This window comes from Stomoxys calcitrans, chromosome 5, assembly GCF_963082655.1.
Source record: "Stomoxys calcitrans chromosome 5, idStoCalc2.1, whole genome shotgun sequence".
NCBI classification, from domain to species: Eukaryota; Metazoa; Arthropoda; class Insecta; order Diptera; family Muscidae; genus Stomoxys; species Stomoxys calcitrans.
This window is the reverse complement of record NC_081556.1, coordinates 142,540,077-142,566,489: the sequence shown is the minus strand read 5'-3', so window position 1 is coordinate 142,566,489 and position 26,413 is coordinate 142,540,077. Positions and strand designations below refer to the sequence as shown.

The window sequence follows — 26,413 nt, the reverse complement described above, 5'->3', positions numbered from 1 at the left end:
AGTAAAACCATTCAAAGGTGTTGTAAACACAACAACACCATCAAACCCTAACGTTAATGCGTGCATGCACGCAGCGGAAGATTTTTGTTTTTGCAATAGTGACCGGGTTGACCCGACCAGACCACTAGTCCGTGCGACTATTGACTTGTCAGTTCAGTTTCTTTTCGCGTTGTTCATGCCAAAGGTTGGTTTGATCGTTTGTTGCGAGAGAAAAACAAATCAACCCGTCTGATGATTGATGCGTTACTTTGCCTTGTTTTGAGAATCTGTGTGTGTGTGTGTGTGTGTGTGTGTGAGTGCGTTTGGTTTTCAGTAGCCAGTGCATGGAGAAACATAGGACGTTGACGTCGCTGTCGCTGCCATTGCTGCTACCACTGCTACTGTGTGCCAAACATGTTGATTGAGAAAAATATCATCACTTCTCGCGCAAACATCATTTCGGATTAGATATCACACAGACTTAACCGCGGGCAGTTTATGCGACTAAGAATCGGTGCACACCTCGCTCGCTGTCACGTTACGTTCGTTACGTTGCAAAAATTCACGAATACTATTAAAAAATTCACGAATACTACTCCGCTCAATTCCTTAAAGCATTCAAAATACCGTCGTCAAATGTCATTACATTAGGCAAAAAGAAAAGAAAATATATAAATAAAAATATTGTCACAGTGTCTACGATAGCAAAAATAACGGTTGAAACGTCTTCAAAGAAAACAACAACAAACAAAAAAGTAAAAAATAAAAAACAAAGCATTTAAGATTGAAGTTATGGTAGAAAGCCAGAAAAAGTGTGTGTAATAAAAAAAAGTGAAAGAGTTTAATGAAAAAATGTTTTTGTGATTAATTAAAAAAAAAATAAATAAATATGTAAAAGGTTTTTAAACCAAAATTCAATAACAAAATAAGTTTATGTTTAAATTTATAAACAACAAAAATTCCTATAAGAAATTATTCGTTTTTATGTCACTTGGAATATTTGTATAACCAGCGGATACGAAAAAGGATACTCAAATCTCTAAAGCTTCAAATTTAATTATGTTATAAAGGTATAAAAAAATTATTTTCCAGAATTCAAATGGACAAATGGACATTAAATTTAAGTCTTAAAAAGGAATAAACATTCCAAAAAAATCACTAATCACTTAAAGCCCAAAAATGTTTCTTAAGAACATCTAGAAAAGGTATTATAATAACAAAAATTGAAGAATTAATTCCAAGACAATTATTAGAGCTTTGAGCTTAAGACTATGGTGGCATAGTGAAATCTATATACCATATTTCCGTCGAAGTTCTCTAAGGATATGTGATGAAGGGGAGCCGATTTCAAATGATGTACCGCTTTAAACACCAATTTCGCAGAGAATAACATGTCTGTCTATGACGCTGAACGCCTGGGTTCAAATCCCGAGAAGAACCTGTGAAATATGTTCTATGGTGGTTACTATTTACTATATTCTGGCGATATTTGAGAGGCATACTGCGGAAAATCACGTCTATGACGCTGAACGCCTGGATTCGAATCCTGGCAGAAACATCAGAAAATTTTTCAGCGGTGGTTATCCCCTCCTTATGCTGGCGACATTTGTGAGGTACTTTGCCATGTAAAAGCTTCTCTTCAAAAGAGGTGTCGCTCTACGGCACGCCGTTCGGACTCGGCTATAAAAAGGAGGTCGCTTATCATTGAGCTTAAAATTGAATCGGACAGCACTCATAAATTGTGAGAAGTTGGCCCCAGTTCTTTAAAGGAATGTTCATGGGCAAATTTGCATTAACGCGGAAAACCATTCGTTCCGTTATCATTGAGCAAAATCTTAATGGCACAGTACTCATTGATGTCAGAGTAATGTCCCCTATTCCTTGATGGAAGGGTTTTAGCCAAATTTGGAAATCAAAAATAGTATCAAAAGGAGGATAATGACAATGGAACTGTAAAGAAGGGATGATAAAGAAGATTTAAAAATGGTATAAAACATAAATCAAAAAGGTACTTTTTATTGCCAAAAAGTGTTAAAACCACATGCCATGCAAGTCAAGCTCTTGCATTTTGGGCCGAAAAAAAAGTTGGATATCATCTCACGATAGCGCTCACCATTCACAGTTACGTTACGATTCGCATCATCTTGAAGAAGTACGTTCTAATAAAGCGACCAGCCCATAAACCGCACCAAACTGTGACTTTTTCTGAATGCATTGTTAGCTCTTGCAAAGCTTCTGGCTAATCTTCACTCCAAAATCGTCAATTCTGCTTATTTTCGTACCCATTAAGCCAAAAATGGGCTTCGTTGCCCAATGGAAGAAGCGCGTGATGAACTTTGCAATCGCTGTTCGTTTGTAAGACGACTCGTGGTTAAATTATAGACTAAACTGAAGATGTTTGACAGTGAAAGAAAACACGAAACGTGCGTGAGCTGTTTAAACCAGTGCTACCAAAAAGATAAAGGCTAAAAAATCACCCTTTAAAACGAAATGTACGTCTTCCCCCACTCTTAAAAACATAATTTTATACTTTTTAGGGTGAGGACTCTCATTTCTTCTTATAGGGAGGCCACCGTAGCGCAGAGGTTAGCATGTCCGCCTATGACGCTGAACGCCTGTCTTCGAATCCTGGCGAGGCCATCAGAAAAAATTTCAGCAGTGATTTTCCCCTCCTGGCAACATTTGTTAAACTTCTCTCGAAAAGAGGTGTCGCACTACGGCACTCCGTTCGGACTCGGCTATATAAAGGAGGCCCCTTATCATTGAGCTTAAACTTAAATCGAACTGCAATCATTGATATGTGAACAGTTTGCCCCTGTTCCTTTAAGGAATGTTCATGGGCAAAATTTGCATTACTCTCATTTCCCTATCCGTTTGGGCTGGGCCTCTTTCGAACTATTTTGTAACTACATAAACGAATTTAGCATGGGCCTTTTGTAGGATTAAAACAGCTGGAGAGGTTTTGTATGGGCCATACACAAAGCAAAGTTTTTCTTTCAAGTCTGGAAGGTCGATTTTGTTTTTAGATCCATCCAAATATGGAAATTCGAACTGTTTTCATGTTTTGAGTTCTCATAGGCATTTTACAAAAAATTTTAACACTGGAAAAAGGTATCAAATGGGTCGCGAAGGTATCATGGTACTTTCAAGGCTTAAAAAGTATCAAAAATCAACCAAAGTAACAGAAGTGTCCGGGGCGTATGCGTAGGCGTAGGGCGTAAGGCGTAGGGCGTAAGGCGTAGGGCGTAGGACGTTGGCGCATTAGGGATTTTGTAAGTAGCACGGAACTCCTGACTTAGATTTTCTTTTTTAAGATTAATTTTTAATATAAAGAGTGCACAACAAGCCGATATGGACCCATATGGGTTTAGGTGTATGTCCATATGGGGCGGATTAATTTCCGCAGCCTCTTTGTGTCATCCTTGCTGTAAGTTTTGTTTAACCTCTTGCTACTAAAGTTCCATATTTTAAAAATGACTGCAGAAATTTTTGAGCTAAAGGCTGGTACTATGTCCGTTTTTCTTGATATTTTTCACCGATTACCGTTTTTGATAAAAAATTTAAAACCAAAAAAACTTACAGATTTCACGCAATAGGACATATGCTCATCACTTATGATAAATTCTAATAAAGTTTTTATTTTATCGTAGATATTTGTGTAGTGCTATCAGGAAAGACATGGGTTTTCAACAGTGAAAAACGAACATAGTAACAACCCTAAGGCAGAATTTGAGCTCAAACCAGTCCAGTGAAACCAAAAATTGTTAGTTCACAAACTCCTCCAAGGTTTTGAATGCCTTCAAGAGATTTTAAGTCAAACGATAGCTGTGTGATGAGAACAAGTTGCTCCTCTTTGACCGTAGGCTATTCCTAAAAGGAAGGACATTGTAGCGTCGGCCCAACACGGTTTGCCCAAAAATTGCCATTTTGTTTAGGATTTTATAATCTGAGCATATTTATATTCGACTGAGCATATACGCAATCGGACCGAGGCGTTCAACATCATAGGCGGATATGCCTGTGCTATCTCATGTCTCTAGATGTCCAATCGGGAGATCGGTTTATATGGCAGCTATATCAGGTTATGAACCGATTTGAACCATACTAGTCAAAGTTGTTGAAAGTGATACCAAAACACCATCTGCAAAATTTCAGTCAAATCGGATAAGAATTTCGCGCTCTACAGGCTCAACAAATCAAGACCCAAGATCGGTTTATATGGCAGCTATATTAAAACATGGACCGATTTGGCCCATTTACAATACCAACAGACCTATATCAAGTATTTGAGCAAAATTTCAAGCGTCTAGCTTTACTCCTTGAAAGTTTGCGTGCATTTCAAAATACCATAAATTTACGTATTCCCACATTCTGGAAAAAAAATCCAGCCGTCAGAAGACCTCCCAGAAGTACGTTCGCAAGATCACCCAGACTGCAGAAGAACCAACGCTCCAGAAAGGAGAGCCTGCGTCCTTGCAGACCCGGACATGAACAGAGCAAGTGCTCGTAAATCTTATCCTCATGCTCATTAAGACAACTTCAGCGGAAGTCATTGTGATCCTTGCCAATATGCTCAGATTGTAAATCTGCCATAAACATTCCATTAAGGAATAAGAGCAAATTTTTCACATATGACTGCTGTCCTATTCAATGAGTGCTGTCCTATTCAAGTTATAAGCCCAATGGTATGGGGCCTACTTTTTATAGCCTAGTTCGAACGGCATGCCGCAGTGCGACAACTTTTTACAGAAAAGTTTTTATATAGCATAGTACCTCACCAATGTTGCCAGCATTAAGAAAATTTTTTTCTGATGTTCTCGCCAGGATTCAAAACCAGGCGCTCTCTCTGCGCTACGGTGGCCTATTGTCAATGTGCTCGCCAGCATCTTATCTAACGCCAGTAACTCCTTCGTCCTCTCTCGGTCAATGACAGGCCAGAGCGCGGTCCGATAACCACCCGCTAGGTCCCATCTCTCCACCGACACCGCTCTGGCCATCTCATCTACTATGTTCAGTAGAACGACAAATTCAACTTAGGCAAGACCGGTGACTGTTTTGCACGGTTCAGACTCCCCGCGCATTCGTCCGCTCCCTCATTCCCTATGTATTACTTCATGTCCGGAAACCCATATAAGCGACACGTCGTGGACCTGGAGCCTACCCAGGGACTCCAAAAAATCCGGAACACACCTCGACCTCACCGTCCTTGAATCCAAGGCCTTGAGGCTTCTAAAGTCCTTCGTCCTCCTCCGGTCGATAACAGGCCAAAGCACCTCAGCAGTGCGTTAACCACCCGCTGAGACCTATCCCTCCACCTAACCCGCTCTGGGCATCTCATCTACAATACTCAGTAGCTCGATAAATGGCACGTGGTTCGCCCGAGGCAAACGGTCCCCACCTGGCGCATTCGTCTGCCAATCCATTCCCTTGGTATCCCATAAAAGCTTCATATCGTGGACCTAGAGCCTATCCAGGAACTCCAAACAATCCGCTGCACGTCTAGACCTCACCTTTCTCGAGCATAGGGTCTTGAGCGCCGCCATACATTCCGCATAAATCCTGAGTTTTGAGGGCTTAGAACCCTTATATACCAATGTTAAGTGCATCGGAGCAGACCCCCAATACCATCCCTGGCTTCAACTTGGAGCCATCAGTGATAATCAAGGTCTCATCCCCCTCAAACACAGCATTCGCTCTCCATTCATCCCTCCCGGGAAAACGAATCCTGAATGTCCTAGTTCCAATCGATACCGGTGCCAGATAGTCGGAGATCCTCCTCAGTCTATCCTCAGCACAAATAGCATCCAAAATGGAACTGCGGCCGCGGCCATCATTGCATGCTGATCTCCTTCAGCCTAAGCACGGCCTTGGCTATGCAGTTCCAAACTAATGTAGCTCCCATATAAAAGGATCTTCCCATTTGCCTTCTACAGGCTCCTAGGAGCTTTAATTTTTGCTTGTTTTGGCAAAAGTTTTGGTACTTAGAGTAAAAGTATATGCCCTTTAAATAAGGCCTTACACGATTACACTGATCTTTAAAATCTATTGTAATGGCTTAATCATCTGTTTTCCCTTTTATAAAAGCTGACGAAAGCCTTAAATCCGGTTCAAACGGGCATTGAAAACGGAGTTTAAAGCTTATAGGTCTACTAGCTCGCCCGGTGTGCTTTGCTTCAGCCATATGTGTTTGCGGACCCCTTTCGACATGGTCCAAATTTTAAAATTTTTTATCTTCGTATTTAACAATCAAATAACTTTCATTAGAATCACATATTGTCATGTTTGGTATACATGTCCATTTGGGGCATCATCTACAGGTGGGGCAACTAACCCAAATTTGTATATAGGTTTCGTATTCTACTCGCAAGCACTTTTCGTTTGAATACCAAATTAAGCCGATTTACCTGCATGTCCATTTGGGGGTGATTTTTGGGTTGGGGTGGCCCCCGAGGACTTGACCCCGATTTATAATATAATTTTCGTATTCTACTTCCAATTACCTTTCGTTTGATACCCATATTGCCCCAATCGCCAAACATGTAATTTTAAGGCGGTGTTTTGGTGGTGGGGCGGGCCCCCCGACACATTAGGTCGAATCGGGACTTGACCCCGAATTTTTATTTAATTTCCGTATTCTACTTGCAATTACCTTTCATTTGATATCCATATTGAACATGTAATTTTAAGGTGGTCTTTATGTGGTAGGGCGGGCCCCTCGACACATTGGGTCGAATTGCTATATCGGGACTTGACCTCGAATTTTTATATAATTTGCGTATTCTACTTCCAATTACCTTTCATTTGATATCCATATTGAACCAATCGGCAAACACGTAATTTTAAGTCAGTCTTTGGGTGATGGGGCGGGCCCCCCGACACATTAGGTCGAATTGCTATATTGAGACTTGACCTCGAATTTTTATATAATTTTCGTATTCTACTTCCAATTATCTTTCATTTGATACCCATATTGCCCCCATCGGCAAACATGTAATTTTAAGGAGGTGTTTTGGTGGTGGGCGGGCCCCTCGACACATTAGGTCGAATCGGGACTTGACCCCGAATTTTTATATAAATTTCGTATTCTACTTCCAATTACCTTTCATTTGATACCCATATTGCCCTAATCGGCAAACATGTAATTTTAAGTCGGTCTTTTGGTGGTGGGCGGGCCCCCCGACACATTAGGTTGAATTGCTATATCGGGACTTGACCCCGAATTTTTATATAATTTTCGTATTCTACTACCAATTACCTTTTATTTGATACCCATATTGCCCCAATCGGCAAATATGTAATTTTTAGGTTTTCATTTGATACCCTTTCATTTGATACCCATATTGCCCGAATCGATAAATATGTAATTTTTAGGCGTTGTTTTGGTGGTGGGGCGGGCTCCCCGACACATTAGGTTGAATTGCTATATCGGGACTTCACCCCGAATTTTTATATAATTTTCGTATTCTACTTCCAATTACCTTTCATTTGATACCCATATTGCCCCAATCGGCAAACATGTAATTTTAAGGCGGTGTTTTGGTGAAGGGGCGGGCCTCCCGACACTTTAGGTAGAATTGCTATATCGGATCTTGACCCTGAATTTTTATATAATTTTCGTATTCTACTTCCAATTACCTTTCATTTGATACCCATATTGCCCCAATCGACAAACATGTAATTTTAAGGCGGTCTTGTGGTGATGGGGCGGGCCCCCCGACACATTAGGTCGAATTGCTATATCGGGACTTGACCTCGAATTTTTATATAATTTTCGTATTCTATTTCCAATTACCTTTCATTTGATACCCATATTGCCCCAATCGGCAAACATGTATAGGGTTGCCCCAAAAGTAATTGCGGATATTTCATATAGTCGGCGTTGACAAATTTTTTCACAGCTTGTGACTCAGTAATTGCATTCTTTCTTCTGTCAGTTATCAGCTGTTACTTTTAGCTTGCTTTAGAAAAAAAAGTGTAAAAAGTTTTTTTAAAAATTCATTTACTTTCTTTTAAAAAATCCGCAATTACTTTTTGGGCAGTCCAATAATATTAAGGCGGTCTTTTGGTGGTGGGGCGGGCCCACCGGCACATTAGGTCGAATTGCTATATCGAGACTTGACCCCGAATTTTTATATAATTTTCGTATTCTACTTGTAATTACCTTTCATTTGATACCCATATTGCCCCAATCGGTAAATATGTAATTTTTAGTCTTTCATTTGATACCCTTTCATTTGATACCCATATTGCCCCAATCGATAAATATGTAATTTTTAGGCGTTGTTTTGGTGGTGGGGCGGGCTCCCCGACACATTAGGTTGAATTGCTATATCGAATTTTTATATAATTTTCGTATTCTACTTCCATTTACCTTTCATTTGATATCCAATCGGCAAACATGCAATTTTAAGTCGGTCTTTTGGTGATATGGCGGGTCCCCCGACACATTAGGTCGAATTGCTATATCGGGACTTGACCTCGAATTTTTATATAATTTTCGTATTCTATTTCCAATTACCTTTCATTTGATACCCATATTGCCCCAATCGGCAAACATGTAATTTTAAGGCGGTCTTGTGGTGATGGGGCGGGCCCCCCGACACATTAGATCGAATTACTATATCGGAACTTGACCCCGAATTTTTATATAATTTTCGTATTCTATTTCCAATTACCTTTCATTTGATACCCATATTGTCCCAATCGGTCAACATGTCCGTTTGGATGGGTTTTGGGCTAGGGCGTCCCCCCACGATTATTTGACCCCGATGTATTATACCAACTTTGTATTTCTTTTTCGTGAAATTTGTGAGACCTTCAGTCATGTTAAACTCCTGGACAGCATTCGCTGATATAACAGAAATCTTCCTTCCCACTGCATGAAGGGTTTTGGCTTCCAAATATAGGCAGACAGGAAAAGTGTTGGTGCATTTATGCTATTAGTTGCCCAAAAAGTAATTGCGGATTTTTTAAAAGAAAGTGAATGCATTTTTAATAAAACTTAGAATGAAATTTAATCAAATATACTTTTTTTACACTTTTTTTCTAAAGCAAGCTAAAAGTAACAGCTGATAACTGACAGAAGAAAGAATGCAATTACAGAGTCACAAGCTGTGAAAAAATTTGTCAACGCCGACTATATGAAAAATCCGCAATTACTTTTTGGGCAACCCAATATATGTTATACATATTCTAAACAATGAGTTTGTCGTAGGACTTACAACCAAGCTTCAGGCATTCATCAAGTCTCTGGGTATGTCAACAAGTAAATACATCTCCCACAGAATATTCTCTTTTTATTGCTTTTCAATCTACTAATCAAAAAATTTGACCGGAAGCAATGATAAACCCGGTAATAATTCACACATTTAAATTGGTTCCCAGTAACGAAAAAAAAACTAAATGGCATCCCACACACATTGCTGACAATTGGTTTAAAAGCTATCGACTTTCAATACTCGAACAGCGCCACCAAAAGTATTCCATAAATTCACACAATGCTAACCATTCTTCGGACCGGCCATAAAAGGCCACCAGAATGAAGCTATTCAACGACCTTCCCAAATGAAAATAAAAAAAAAATATTTTGTTAAAAAAACCGGGATCATAAAATTCACTATCAACAAGCAGGCGATCTTTTCTAATGTTTAAGCAGCCACACACAAAAAAAAAAAGGCGCAAATTGGGTTTTGCCTTAAGAGAGCCAAAAAGCGGTGGTAGACCAAACGACCGGTGGTTTGGTTTTCAAGATCAAACTGACTGATGGTGTAGTATGAGTAAGGCAAATGGTGGTTTTGAAAGCAGCGTTTTCGGGGCCCAACTTTTAGGAGGGCTCTAAGCATGTGTGTGTGTGTGTGTTTGTGCCTTAATGTAGTTGTTGTTCAGTGTACATGTAAAGTGTCCAAAATGTTGACAATTTTTAACTTAATTTATGACACTCATTTAAAGACCTTCCACCGCATCTTCCCAGAGCCACAAACGTGCGTTCATGGTTTTTTTTTTATACTCCACTTGGTGGCAAAAACGCCCAAGGAAGCAAAGAAGCAAATTCCTAACTTGTAGTTCCCAAACAAGAGGAAAAGTAGCCCGATCAGTCAAACAGCCGGCTTAACAGCAGCAACATGTGTCCACTGGGAAAGTGTGTCCAAGTGGTGAGTGCTGCCCGTTTGGTGACCCCTTAATTCCAGAACATGCAATAAAAAGATGCAAGAAACTGATAAGAAATCTTTTTGAACTTAATGGCTGGATTCTTGAGGCAAAACACATTCATATAGGATACAGAACAGCAACTGTATGCATGTTTGTGTGTATTGAAGAAAACAGACAGAGGATGCATGGACAGACAGACAGACGTTCTTCCTTTGGTGGGCCGGTTTTCATATGAAAGTGAATGTTGGGTAGAAGCAGCCATTAGAAAAACAGCGTTTGCCTTAAATGTTTTTAGATAATGTTTCAATCATCCTTAGCTCTACCTTTAATAGAGATGTGAATTTGATGTTGCTTTCCTCTTTTGTAATATGACCCTCGATCTTTATTTCTTTGTACTTTCTATGTCTTAGGGGCCTGATTGCCATTGACACCCAGTGAAATTGACACATTTTCCATATAATCTTCATTGTGAAGGTTTTTTTTTATTCATATTTAAGCGTTTGTCTCCAGTGGTTTGGAGGTTTATTTGTTCTTGTTGACATAATTTTCATGTAAAACAAGGAGCGCTTAGACATATTAATCGGCTCCTAGATTATTGGGTTAAGCTGATATCGATTGAGATAGAGTTGGAAATATTGAGATAAAATACTTTCGGACAACCCAATTTCTTAGGCTCGGTTGAAAAGGGAGATAAGGACCTATTAGGACCGATTTGGGCCGATTTGGACCATGGTTAGGTTAGATAAGGTTTAAGAGCCACCTATTAGACTCATGTATTGGGTTGCCCAAAAAGTAATTGCGGATTTTTTTAAAAGAAAGTAAATGCATTTTTAATAAAACTTAGAATGAACTTTAATCAAATATACTTTTTTTACACTTTTTTTTTCTAAAGCAAGCTAAAAGTAACAGCTGATAACTGACAGAAGAAAGAATGCAATTACAGAGTCACAAGCTGTGAAAAAATTTGTCAACGCCGACTATATGAAAAATCCGCAATTACTTTTTGGGCAACCCATAGATGCTTTCGTCCATTGTGAAAGCAAACAGGAACAGGAGAAGGAAGATGCCTTGTAGTTCTGACCGTTGGACCATCCACATGGCTTTAAAAAGCCCAACAACTAGCGAATATTCAAATGCAAATTTGCCGATGCAGAAACATTCCATTAAGGAACAGGAGGAAACTTCTCACATACCAATGAGTGCTGTCCGATTCAAGTTTAAGCTCAATGATAAGGGGCCTCCTTTTTATAGCCGAGTACGAACGGCGTGCCCTAGTGCGACACCTCTTTGGAGAGAAGTTTTACATGGCATAGTACCTCACAAATATCGCCAGCATTACGAGGGGAAAACCACCGCTGAAAATTTTTTCTGATGGTCTCGCCAGGATTCGAACCCAGGCGTTCAGCGTCAAAGGCGGAGATGCTTACCTCTGCGCTACGGTGGCCTCCCCTCCAGGTCTTTACAGCTTCTGCGAAAGTCGTAACTGACAATCTTCCGTCTTTCAGCATGTTTTCCGATCACACAGTAACCTGCCATGACGGGCACAATGACTGAGACGACTTTTCTAGCCAGTGACAGCAAAGCGGTAGACCTCTTTAAGTCTAAATTAGGCCTCATAAATTTTTTATCAAAAAGCGGCCAGCAATGCATTATCCACACTGCCTGGAACATCGGATATTGTATCAAGACACCACATGACCAAAGAGAAAATTCCCTTAGCCACACAGCGGTGGTAGCAGCAATTTGTGTATCCACAATGTCAAGAGGTATCAGATGTAGCATTAAACTCAGTGCATCAGATGGATCCGGTTAAGTATTGGGCAGTAGGTGGATTTTTGAAGCGCCGTCCACCAGACCACAACACCATATAGCATTTTAGGTCTGACAACTGCAGAATAACTCCTAACCTCCTAATGCTGGTATCATTTGTGAGGCACTATGCCATGTTAAAACTTCTCTGGAAAGAGGTGTCGCACTGCGGCATGCCGTTCGTGTTACAAGCGGAATGACAAAATTAGTACACCCCATCCTATGGTGGATGAAACCGAACCGAACTTTGGATAAACACCAACACAGATATATGTGTACGGCAGCTTATCTATATTTCGTCAAAAATCCATAGAAAAACAGAAAAGAAGCCAAATCGGGTTATGACTTTAGATATGGGGCTATATCCGAAATATAGTTCTATCTGGATCATACTCGGTACGAAAGATAATAATTTTAACATGGCATAGTGGACCAAGACCTTAAAATAGGAGATCGTTACATAAGACAGATACTTGTATCCACATATGGTCCCATTTGGACCTCGATACGGATATTGAAGTGTCTAACGCATCCCATTATACCAGATTTCAGCGAAACCGGGTACAAATTCTCTTACTAGGCTTCAAGACCTGAAATCGAAAGACCGGTCTATAGGGGGTCAACATCAAGATATAGTCTACCTTCGAACTTAGTCTGCCTATGACAGGCAGATGGACGAATAGACACACAGATGGACTGACAGACAGATGGACTGACAGACGAACAGAGAGAGACAGACGGACAGACAGACGGAAGGACAGAGAGACAGACGGACGGGCGGACAGATAGACGGTAAGACGGAAAGGCTGCGTAAAGACAGACGGACAGACAGATGGACAGACAGACAGGGGGATATGATTAGAGTGTCTAAGAATTTTACAAGGAGCAAAAAACGATTATATATTAGGTTGCCCAAAAAGTAATTGCGGATTTTTCATATAGTCGGCGTTGACAAATTTTTTCACAGCTTATGACTCTGTAATTGCATTCTTTCTTCTGTCAGTTATCAGCTGTTACTTTTAGCTTGCTTTAGAAAAAAAGTGTAAAAAAAGTATATTTGATTAAAGTTCATTCTAAGTTTTATTAAAAATGCATTTACTTTCTTTTAAAAAATCCGCAATTACTTTTTGGGCAACCCAATACTTTATAGAGTCGGAAATGGATATTCCGATATGTTACAAACCAAAAGGACAAAATGAATGAAAATTTCTCTAAAACCGAATTTCTTTGAATTTTTTTTTTAAAGAAATTTTCGCCTAAAATTGTGTTGCGCTTTGTTTGTTCGTTTATTCCGAATAGGCTCAAAAACTTAACCGATTTATGGAGATTTTCATAGTTGGTAGAGTTTAGCCCTCCGGTGAAAATAGTGTACTTCATTTTTTTGTTGCTGTTGTGGTGACCAAATTTTCATGTAAAGGTGGCGATCCTCGTCAAGCTCCTGTAGGTGAGCAAGCTCATTCCGGTCCAAATGACCGATCGCCACGGGAACATGGTGGCCATTGGCTATTTAAAGGTGCCAATAACTCGCCTTGTCAAATCGAGCATCAAAGGCACTCAGTATTTGTGCCGGTGCAAACCCACCTCTCACTGAGACTCTTCACTCGATACCGCTGATTGTACGCGACTGCCGTTGCAGCTACTCCGTATGAGGCATTCCACTATCCACAATCTGTGGACCCGGTAACACGCAGCTAAGCTTCTCGTGGCAGCAATGAACACCACACAGATCGGACCTCAATGTTTTAGCCTCTTTTGTGCTATCCCGTGCCGGGACTTCATTTTGTAATATACCCGAGTGGGGCGGACCCATCCCCTAACCCAAATTTTGAAAAACGCCCAACTTTCGCAATTTTCGATGCATTGGGTGCATCGTTTTAAGTGAAATTCTGTATGCCACCTTATGGTAACCCAAAAACACAAAATTAGTAAAAACTTTGGATTCAAATGACCGTGGGAGACGCCCTATCCAAAAACCCTCCTAAACGGACATATTTACCGATTGGGTTCATATGGGTACCAAATGAAAGGTAAGTAGAAGTAGAATGCGCCACACCCCAAAAATGGCCCAAATGGACATGTACACTGAAGGGGACAAGACAGGACTCCAAGAAATGGTATTCGAGAGTAGAATACGAAAATTTTATGAAATTTGGGTCAATTCCCGGGGAGCCGCCCCACCCTAAAAGTATGCCCCAAATAAATAAATGGCATTCTAATCCATTATTTTAGAGTTACATACAAATATAAATAATTTTCAAAAGGGGCCCAAAACACTTATGGATATAACGGAGCATACCAGGCCATCTAGTGTTGTATTAAAGAGAAATCTCAACGAAATTTTGGAAAAAAAAAAACAAAACTGTTTGTAATAAAGAATTTTTATTGGGAAGTTGTTACATTTCATGGTTTGTATTTTAAAATAAAACAAATGAAAGCGTGCTAGGTTCGGCCGGACCGAATCTTGGGAACCCACCACCATTGATTCTGCTAAAATATGGGAGCTATATCTGGTTATAGGCCGATTTGGACCGTACTTGGCACTGTTGCTGAAAGTCATAACAGAAGACTATATCAGCCAAATCGGATAAAAATCACGGCTTGTAAGGGCTCAAGAAGTCAAATCGTTGTTTAGAGTCATAATGTTACTCTATATGCGAAATTTCAGCAAAATCTGGTGAAAATTGAGGCTTCCAGGGGCTCAAGAATTTAAATCTTTTGATCGGTTTATATGGGAGCTATATCAGGTTCTTGACCGATTTGGACCGTAACTGACACAGTTTTTGGAAGTCATAGCAGAACACTATGTGCAAAATTTCTGGCAAATTTGACAAAAATTGCGGTTTATAAGGGCTCAAGAAGTCAAATCGGGAGATCGGTTTATATGGGAGCTGGATTAGGTTATAGGCCGATTTGGACCGTACTTGGCATAGTTGTTGGAACTCATTGCTGAACACTACATGCGAAATTTCAGGCAATTCGAACAAAAATTGCGACATGTAAGGGCTCAAGAGGTGAAATCTGGAGATCGGTCTATATGGGAGCTATATCTAAATCTGAACCGATATTGCCCATTTGCAATCCCCAACGACCTACATTTATATTAAGTATCTGTGCAAAATTTCAAGCGGCTAGCTTGAAGCGTTCGTCCGCTATCGTGATTTTGATAGATGGACGGACGGACATGGCTAGATCCACTCAGAAGGTCGAGACGATCAAGAATATATATACTTTATGGGGTCTTAGACGAATATTTCGAGGTGTTGCAAACTGATTGACTAGATTGATATACCCCTTATCCTATGGTGATGGGTATAAAAACCAAAATTTTGTGCAAAAATTGAAAATTTAGGCGAAAATCAAGCGACAAGCTCTTTACTCGTTGGAAAGTAAGCATGCTTTCGACAGGCGGGCGAACCGGGTTAGCTTGATATAAAACCTTATGACGATCCACAATAAATGATGAGGTCTGAGTCCAATATCGAGGTGTTACAAACAGAATGACGAAGTCAATATGCATACACCCATCCAATGGTGTGGGTTACAACATATAAACAAAAAACGTTTGTTCTTCCCATATTAAGCCAAAAAAAAATTCTTTAATTTATGCAAATTATGTATTAAATTCAATAAAAACAGTTAAACAGATAAAAAATGTCATGTTTAAATAAAAATCTAAAGATTTTGAAATATTTTTAATGGAAAAAATCTGTGAAACATTTGTGATTTATAACCAAAAAAAAAAAACACAAACAAAAAATAATAATAAAGTTATATATAAATGTGATTTTGTTATTCCTGACCTCGAGTTTGAGTTTTATTAAATACAATACAAAAAAATATTAAATTAAAAAACCATACACATTTTTAAACTATAAAACTAAAATCTAAAAACATTTTTCCCATATAAAATAGCAATAAATCAAAAAACCTCAATTAGTCGGTGTCTTTAAAAAAAGAATACTAAAAAAATTTCAAAATATTTATTTAAAAATAATAAAAAATCCATTATCTCCTTATTATATGCTTACAGTGATAAATTGATAAATTTTTGGGAAAAAGCAAGTGTAAAAGTGATACAATAATCGCCTCCACTCAAAAACAACAACAACAAAGATAAAGTTTGAAAAATCGAAAAGAAAGAAAATCTTAACACAAAATTATTGGAATATATTCAACGATTTGTCGTCAGTGTCATTGCCGGCGTCGTTATCGCTTCGAATCGTCGTCGTCGTTGCCATCAGTCAGCATCATACAAGACAACATCCTGCCGCCGCACTGCCAAATAAGCATCGTTGGAACCAAACCTCGTGATATCCCAAAAGACGCACATGGGCGTCTGTACCGAAGAGCGCCCTGTGATGCATTGGGTAAGTTAAAATAAAACTACAAAATACACAAGAAGAAATATTGCCCAAGTGATAGTCAAACAAATTCTTCAAAAAAAAAAAAAAAAGTTTGGAAATTTTAAGGAAATTGTTAGGAAAATGTTTATGACATTATAAAGGAAAATCAAATTTTAATGAAATTTTGTAGCAAAATAATATTTTAATAATTTTTTTTTCACATTTAATTTTAATGGACATTTTTGACACAAAATGGCTTTTGTTTGAAAAATATCAAATATTTCTAGCAAATTTAAATATCCAAAAATTCATCGAAATTTTATTTTCAAAATGTATTTTCTGGAAAATTTAACCAAACTTTGTCTAGAAAATTTTCTTAGATTTTAAATTCATTTTTTCAGAATATTTATATTTTACCAATTTTTTTGAAAGTTGTTGTTTTGTTGTCGAAACATTAGTGACTAACTCCACATGAGTACCATTTTCTCGAACTGCTTAAAACTCCCGGACAAACATGGTTGAAAAGTCTTCTAAGCAAAGGCAAAACGTGTCCCATAGTGGTCGGTGTGTTGTGATCTCTGGATTTCCTTTTCCTTTGCAAAAATCTCCACTTATTCGTTTTGAAAGAGCAAAACAAACGAAAACCAGTAAGGAAAGGCAAAAGTCGGGCGGTGCCTACTATATATTGCGTTGCCCAAAAAGTAATTGCGGATTTTTCATATAGTCGGCGTTGACAAATTTTTTCACAGCTTGTGACTCTGTAATTGCATTCTTTCTTCTGTCGGTTATCAGCTGTTACTTTTAGCTTGCTTTAGAAAAAAAGTGTAAAAAAGTATATTTAATTAATGTTCATTCTAAGTTTTATTAAAAATGCATTTACTTTCTTTTAAAAAAATCCGCAATTACTTTTTGGGCAACCCAATAATTCCCTACACCACCTAATGCATGTAGTACTTTTTATATGTATAACTTATCTCGAAATCTAGTCAGACTTTAATTTGGATACCAATTGAAATAGCAACTTAGAACCTTATAAGATTTTCCTACCATAGGACAAAATATTTGGATTTGCACATCTCAAAGACGTCAAATTTAGCACCTCATGCAAAATTTTGTAAAGAACGGACCAAATTGTGGCTTCTACAGCCTTCAAAAGCCAAATCGGATGAAAGATATATATGAGGGCTATATCTAAATCTGAACCGATTTTTATGAAATTACGCACATACATTGAGACTTCACAAAAATGACTCCATGCCAAATTTGGTAAAGATCGGACCAAATTTGTGGCTTCTACAGCTTTAATAGTTCAAATCGGATGAAAGATATATATGGGAGCTATATCTAAATCTGAACCGATTTTTATGAAATTTTCGACATATATCAAGTGCAGTTACAAAACAGTCCATGCCAAATTTCGTGCAGATCGGTTGAAAATTGTAGCTACTACGGCCATTTAAGTGCAAATCGGGCGATACATATATATGGGAGGTATATCTAAATCTTAACCGATTTTTAGGAAATTTTGCACACATATGGAAACGTCAAATAAAACTCCCCATGCCAAATTTTGTAAAGATCGGTAAAAAATTGTGGCTTCTACAGCCTTAAAAGGCCATATCGGATGAAAGATATATATGGGAGCTGTATCTAAATCTGTACCGATTTTCATGAAATTTTCCGCACATATTAGGACGTCAAATAAAACACTTCGTGCAAAATATTTTAAAGATCGAACTAAAACTGTTGCTTCTACAGCCATAAAAGTCCATGTCGGATGAAAGATAAATATGGGAGCTATATCTAAATCTGAACCGATTTTTATGAAATTTTGCACACATATGGAGACGTCAAATAAAACACCCCATGCCAAATTTTGTAAAGATCGGTAAAAAATTGTGGCTTCTACACCCTTAAACAGCCATATCGGATGAAAGATATATATGGGAGCTATATCTAAATACGGACCGATTTTCATGAAATTTTCCACACATATTAGGACGTCAAATAAAACACTTCGTGCAAAATATTTTAAAGATGGGACTAAAATTGTGGCTTCTACAGCCTTAAAAAGCCATATCGGATGAAAGATATATATGGGAGCTATATCTAAATCTGAACAAATTTTTAAGAAATTTTGCACACAAACGGAGACGTCAAATAAAACACCCCATGCCAAATTTTGTAAAGATCGGTAAAAAATTGTGGCTTCTACAACCTTAAACGGCAATATCGGATGAAAGATATATATGGAAGCTATATCTAAATATGGACCGATTTTCATGAAATTTTCCATACATATTAGGACGTCAAATAAAACACCTCGTGCAAAATATTTTAAAGGTCGGACTAAAACTGTTGCTTCTACAGCCATTAAAGTCCATGTCGGATAAAAGATATATATGGGAGCTATATCTAAATCTCAACCGATTTTTATGAAATTTTGCACACATATGGAGACGTCAAATAAAACACCCCATGCCAAATTTTGTAACGATCAGTAAAAAATTGTGGCTTCTACAGCCTTAAACGGCCATATCGGATGAAAGATATATATGGGAGCTATATCTAAATACGGACCGATTTTCATGAAATTTTCCACACATATTAGGACGTCAAATAAAACACTTCGTGCAAAATATTTTAAAGATCGGACTAAAACTGTGGCTTCTCCAGCCATAAAAGTCCATGTCGGATAAAAGATATATATGGGAGCTATATCTAAATCTGAACCGATTTTTATGAAATTCTCCACACATATTAGGACGTCAAATAACGCACCCCATGCAAAATATTTTGAAGATCGGACTAAAACTGTGGCTTCTACAGCCATTAAAGTCCATGTCGGATGAAAGATATATATGGGAGCTATATCTAAATCTGAACCGATTTTTATGAAATTTTGCACACATATGGAGACGTCAAATAAAACACCCCATGCCAAATTTTGTAAAGATCGGTAAAAATTTGTGGCTTCTTCAGCCTTAAACGGCCATATCGGATGAAAGATATATATGGGAGCTATATCTAAATACGGACCGATTTTCATGAAATTTTCCACACATATTAGGACGTCAAATAAAAGACTTCGTGCAAAATATTTTAAAGATCGGACTAAAACTGTGGCTTCTACAGCCATAAAAGTCCATGTCGGATAAAAGATATATATGGGAGCTATATCTAAATCTAAACCGATTTTTGTGAAATTTTGTACACATATGTAGACCTCAAATAAAATACCCATTGCCAAATTTTGTGAAGATCAGACGAAAATTGTGGCTTCTACAGCCTTAAAAAACCATTTTGGATGAAAGATATATATGGGAGCTATATCTAAATCTGAACCGATTTTTATGAAATTATGCACACAAATGGAGACATCAAATTTGGCACACATATGGAGACGTCAAATAAAACACCCCATGCCAAATTTTGTAAAGATCGGTAAAAAATTGTGGCTTCTTCAGCCTTAAACGGCCATATCGGATGAAAGATATATATGGGAGCTATATCTAAATACGGACCGATTTTCATGAAATTTTCCACACATATTAGAACGTCAAATAAAACACTTCGTGCAAAATATTTTATAGATCGGACTAAAACAGTGGCTTCTACAGCCTTAAAAAGACATATCGGATGAAAGCTATATATGGGAGCTATATCTAAATCTTAACCGATTTTTATCAAATTTGGCACACATATGTAGACCTCAAATAAAACATCCCATGCCAAATTTTGTAAAGATCGGTAAAAAATTGTGGCTTCTACAGCCTTAAACGGCCATATCGGATGAAAGATATATATGGGAGCTATATCTAAATCTGAACCGATTTTTTTTCAAAATCAATAGCGTTTGTCCTTGGGCCAAAAAAGTGTCATGTGAAAAATTTCGTGACAATCGGACAACAAATACGACCTGCACTTTGATTACAAGAATACATGGACTCACAGACGGACGGACGGACAGACGGACAGACGGACGGTCGGACAGACGAACATGGCTAAATCGAATCAGAAATTGATTCTAAGCGATCGGTATACTTTTCAATCTCTTCTCCTTCTTAGCGTTAATAATACCCTGTACCACAGTGGAGTTCAAAGGACCTCAAGGCGGCAACCATGTTCATCCCACATAATGATTAAAGTAAAATCTCTCTTTATAAGGTTCACCGAAGTGAAGAGGTAAGCATGTCCTATTTTCAGCGGTGGTTTTCCCCTGCCAATGCTGGCAACATTTGTGAGGTACTATGTCATGATAAAACTTCTCTCCAAAGAGGTGTCGCTCAGCTATAAAAAGGGGGCGCCTTATCTTTGAGCTAAAACTCGAATCGGACTGCACTCTTTGATATGTGGGAAGTTTGCCCCTGTTCCTTAGTGGAATGTAAAGGGCAAAATTTGCATTTGCGTTAGGTTCAGTTTGAAACATTCGAGCATTTGTCGTTAATAACTGGGTCTGCAACTTTGGAAAGCTCATCGTGGCACAGAGATTAACATGACGCTGAACGCTTGGTTTCGAATCCTGGCGAGAACATAGGAAAATCTGGAATACGATGGGGTGCAAGTAGTCTCACCTTTATGTAAGACCACTCTTAGCGTTCATTCCAAATTTATTTCGATGTTCATAAATAATTTCAAAAAATTTTTGAAATATTTCTAATTGTCTGTTTGCGCTCTCTTATTTTGATGCTTAAAATCTTCTTTTGATTTTTCAATCATCTTCCAGCTCGAGATCATATTCAATGCTTTCTATTCAAAGAATAGCAAAGAACTTAAAAAAGTTGGGCAAGTGTGTATTATTATTAAAAAAAAAAACTTGACTGGCTAGTGGATCATGATTTCTGATAAGCCATGTATCTTCATCAACACCTTTGTTGACCCCATAAGAACAAATATATTCTGGATCGTCACGACATTCTGAGTCGATCTAGCCATGTCCATCCGTCTGTCGAAATCACAATAGCGGTCGAACGCGTGTCGATTGAAATTTTGCACAGATACTTTCTATCGATGTAGGTCGTTGGGGATTACAAATGGGCCATATGGGTTCAGATTTGAACATATATAAACTGTTCCTCGCATTTGAAATCTTGACCCCTTAGAAGCCTCAGTTTTCATTTGGATTTGAAAATTAAAACAAACATTTGAGTTATGACTTTCAAATCCATGCCAAGTACGATACAAATCGGTCTATAAGCAGTTATAGCCTCCATATGAACCCATCCCTCGATTTGACATCTTGAGCCCTTAGAAGCCTCAATTTTCATCCGATTTGGCTGAAATTTGGAACAACGACTTGAGTTATGACTTCCAACATTCATGACAAGTATGACTTAAATCGGTCTATAAATATTGGGTTGCCCAAAAAGTAATTGCGGATTTTTCATATAGTCGGCGTTGACAAATTTTTTCACAGCTTGTGACTCTCTAAAAGCATTCTTTCTTCTGTCAGTTATCAGCTGTTACTTATAGCTTGATTTAGAAAAAAAGTGTAAAGTGTTTTATTAAAAATGCATTTACTTCCTTTTAAAAATCCGCAATTACTTTTTGGGCAACCAATAGTTATAGCCCCCATATAAACCCAAACCCCGATTTGAATTCTTGAGCCCGTAGAAGCCTTAATTTTCATCCGATATGGCTAAACTTTGGAACAAAGATTTGTGTTACGATTTCCAACGTCCATGCGCCAAGTACGTTCAAATTCGTTCTATTACTAGATATAGCTTCCGCTTTTACTTGTTTTTTACCAACTTTATTACACCAAATATTTTTCCAACCAATTTTTACCAAATTTTATGCCAAATATTTAACCAAATTAGGGCTTATTGGGTTACAGAAGGTTGTCAATTCCACATTGTGTAAATGTCGTTGCAGCCGTTATACGGAATGTGTAAGCTACTTTTTGACTTTTATAAGATTACTTCAAAATCTAATTATAAGATAATTTGTTCAAAACTTTGATTTCCCAAACACTGTTGCAAATGCAAATTTGCCCATGAACATTCGATTAAGGAACTAGGGCAAACTTATCACAAATCAATGAGTGCTGTCCGATTCAGTTTTAGGCTCAATGATAAGGGAGCTCCTCTTTATACCCGAGTTGGAACCGCGTGCCGCAGAGCGATACCCCTTTGGGGAGAAGTGGCAAAGTACCTCACAAATGTCGCCAGCATAAGGAGGGGATAACCAACGCGTTCAGCGTCATAGGCGGACATGCTAAACTCTGCGCTACGGTGGCATCCTCCCAAACATTGTTAGAATTTGTATACCCTCCACCATAGGATAAGGGTATACCAATTTCGTCATTCTGTTTGTAACTCCTCGAAATATGCGTCTGAGACCGAATAAATTATATATATTCTTGATCGTCGTGACATTTTAAGTCGAACTAGCCATGTCCGACCGTCTGTCCGTCCGTCCGTCTGTCTGTCTGTCCGTCCGTCTATCTGTCGAAAGCACGCTAACTTTTGAAGGAGTTAAGCTAGCCGCTTGAAATTTTGCACAAATACTTCCTATTAGTGTAGGTCGGTTGGTATTGTAAATGGGCCAAATCGGTTCATGTTTTGATATAGCTGCCATATAAACCGATCTTGGTTCTTGACTTCTTGAGCCACTAGAGGGCGCAGTTCTCTTCCAATATGACTGAAATTTTGCACATAGTGTTTTGATATCACTTCCAACAACTGTGCTAAGTATGGTCCAAAGCGGTCCATAACCTGATATACCTGCCATATAAACCAATCTTGGATCTTGACTTCTTGAGCCTCTAGTGGGCGCATTTCCTATCCGATTTGGCTGAAATTTGGCATTCCAATAACTTTATTAAGAATAGTTCAAATCGGTCCATAACCTAATATAGCTGCTTTATAAACCGATCTGGGGTCTTGACTTCTTGAGGCTCTAGAGGACGCTTGAGGCTCTAGAGGACGCAATTATTATGAAATTTTACATGTGGTATTTTGTTATGACTTTCAACAACTGTACTGAGTATGGTTCAAATCGGTCCATAACCTGCTATAGTTGTCATATAAACTAATTTGGGGTCTTGACTTCTTGAGCCTCTAGAGGGCGCATTTCCTATCCGATTTGGCTGAAATTTGGCATGATGTGTTTTGTTATGACTTTCAATAACGGTGTTAAGAATGGTTCAAATAGGTGCATACCCTGATATAGCTGCTCTATAAACCGATCTGGGGTCTTGACTTCTTGAGCCTCTACAGGGAGCAATTCCTATCCGATTTGGCTGAAATTTGGCATGACGTGTTTTGTTATGACTTGCAATAACGGTATTAAGAATAGTTCAAATAGGTGCATAACCTGATATAGCTGCCATATAAACCGATCTGGGGTCTTGACTTCTTGAGGCTCTAGAGGACGCAAGTATTACTCGATTTGGCTGACATTTTGTACAAGGGTTCTCTCATGACCTTTAACATACGTGTCGAATATGGCATGAATCGGTTTATAGCCAAATACAGCTCTCCTATAAACCGATCTCGCTATTTTACCTCTTCAGTCCCTAAAGTGCGCAATTCTTACTATTGGGTTGCCCAAAAAGTAATTGCGGATTTTTTAAAAGAAAGTAAATGCATTTTTTATTAAAACTTAGAATGAACTTTAATCAAATATACTTTTTTTACACTTTTTTTCTAAAGCAAGCTAAAATTAACAGCTGATAACTGACAGAAGAAAGAATGCAATACCGGAGTCACAAGCTGTGAAAAAATTTGTCAACGCTGACTATATGAAAAATCCGCAATTAATTTTTGGGCAACTCAATATTATCCAATTTGGCTGAAATTTTGTGCAACGACTTCTCTCGTGACTTTCAACATACGAAACCGATCTTCCTATTTTACTTCTTGAGCTCCTAAAGGGAGCAATTCCTATTCGAATTTGTTGGAATTTTACACAATGACTTCTAAAGGGTGATTTTTTTGAGGTTAGGATTTTCATGCATTAGTATTTGACAGATCACGTGGGATTTCAGACATGGTGTCAAAGAGAAAGATGCTCAGTATGCTTTGACATTTCATCATGAATAGACTTACTAACGAGCAACGCTTGCAAATCATTGAATTTTATTACCAAAATCAGTGTTCGGTTCGAAATGTGTTCATTCACCGTAACGTTGCGTCCAACAGCATCTTTGAAAAAATACGGTCCAATGATTCCACCAGCGTACAAACCACACCAAACCGTGCATTTTTCGGGATGCATGGGCAGTTCTTGAACGGCTTCTGGTTGCTCTTCACTCCAAATGCGGCAATTTTGCTTATTTACGTAGCCATTCAACCAGAAATGAGCCTCATCGCTGAACGGTGAATGAACACATTTCGAACCGAACACTGATTTTGGTAATAAAATTCAATGATTTGCAAGCGTTGCTCGTTAGTAAGTCTATTCATGATGAAATGTCAAAGCATACTGAGCATCTTTCTCTTTGACACCATGTCTGAAATCCCACGTGATCTGTCAAATACTAATGCATGAAAATCCTAACCTCAAAAAAATCACCCTTTACTACGGTCTCCAACATTCAGGCTCAAGAGGCTTGAAATAACCCTCTGTTTTAAATTTCAGCGAAATCGGGTAATAAATAAAGCTTTTATAGGCCGATCTGAGCCATATTTAGGTCAAATGTTGGGAGACTTAAAATAACTCACTGTTGCAAATTTCAGCAAAATCGGGTAATAAATAAAACATTTATGGTCTTCAGATCCATTATCGGGAGATCGGTCGATATGGTAGCTATATCTAAAGATAGTTGTCGGGAAGCCTTAAACTACTCACTGTTTCAAATTTCAGCAAAATCGGATGAAAAATAAAGTTTTTATGGCCATTAGACCCTTTATCGGAAAATCGGTCTATATATCAGCTAAATCCAAATATGGTCCAATTTGGCCCGTTCAAAAGCTTAACCAGCTTGCATCAAAAAGACGTATCTGTGCCAAATTTTAGCTCAATAACTCAATTTTTGAAGGCTCTAGAGTGATTACAACAGACGGACGGACAGACACACGGACATCGTTAAATCGTTTTAGAATTTTTCTAGAATTTTTTTTTTCTTTTTCCGAAATATATATTCTTTGTAGGGTCGGAAATGGATATTTCGATGTGTTGCAAACGAAATGACTAAATAAATATACATATTGCAAATTTTGCCCATGAACATTCCACTAAGGAACAGGGGCAAACTTCTCACATATCAATGAGTGCAGTCCGATTCAAGTTTTAAGCTCAATGATAAGGGGCCTACTTTTTTTACAACCGAGTCCGAACGGCGTGCCGCAGTGCGACACCTCTTTGGTGAGAAATTCTACATGGCATAGAACCTCACAAATGTCGCCAGCATTAGGAGGGGAAAACCACCGCTGAAAATTTTTTTTCTAATGGTCTCGCCAGGATTCAAACCCAGGCGTTCAGCGTCATAGGCGGACAGGCTAACCTCTGCGCTACGGTGGCCTCCATACATAGGGGGTATAAAATTTACGGTGGTGGGTATAAAAATTAATACCCCAAATTTCATTTGCTAAGCTACCACCAACTCATCTTCCGCTATTTCTAAGTTTAAGTCTTGGATTTAGAATTTAGAAAGTCATGTTGTTGTGTCATCTGGTTTAAAATAATCAAACTATTCCCATTGCTATTGAGTTTCTTGACATCAAACCCATTTCCCCATTGCAATAGTTGGCTATGCGAACGAAAATGATTCTCCACATGCACACTGCCTTATCACTTCACATGGACAATAGCAGGTCAAGCTAAAAAATTCAACAACAACAACAAAATCTAAATTGCCCACCATTTGTATGAGAAGTAAATCTGTGATTTGAAATGCAATGCAATGCTGCCGCTGCTGCTGCTGCTGTGATAACATTCTAACCTTAGCATCGTCACTAACCGTAACCGTAGACGTTGCAGACGCGTAACTAAGGCAGCAGCATTTTAGTTCTTATCTTCATCGATTAGAGAGAAAGATCATGATGATGATGATGATGATGATGCTCATCATTATGTGCATCGTCATCCTCATGATCATCGTCATCATCGTTATGATCGACCAAAGACAGATTGCTGATAATCAAATGCAGATTCTCTTGGGGAATGCTCTATCAACGCTTAGGCGGCCC

The 26,413-nt window shown here is 38.4% G+C and overlaps 1 protein-coding gene across 1 annotated transcript in view; it reads left to right on the top strand.

Moving 5' to 3' along the window:
• The first annotated feature begins 576 nt into the window (after positions 1-576).
• Positions 577-26,413, top strand: part of LOC106088771 (protein apterous) — a 126,506-nt gene continuing 100,669 nt past the window's right edge. Inside the window, exons 1-2 of the mRNA XM_013254444.2 lie at positions 577-1,049; positions 15,968-16,304. Coding sequence (XP_013109898.1) covers positions 16,266-16,304 — 39 coding nt within the window. The 5' untranslated portion in view covers positions 577-1,049; positions 15,968-16,265. The remainder of the gene's footprint in view (positions 1,050-15,967; positions 16,305-26,413) is intronic.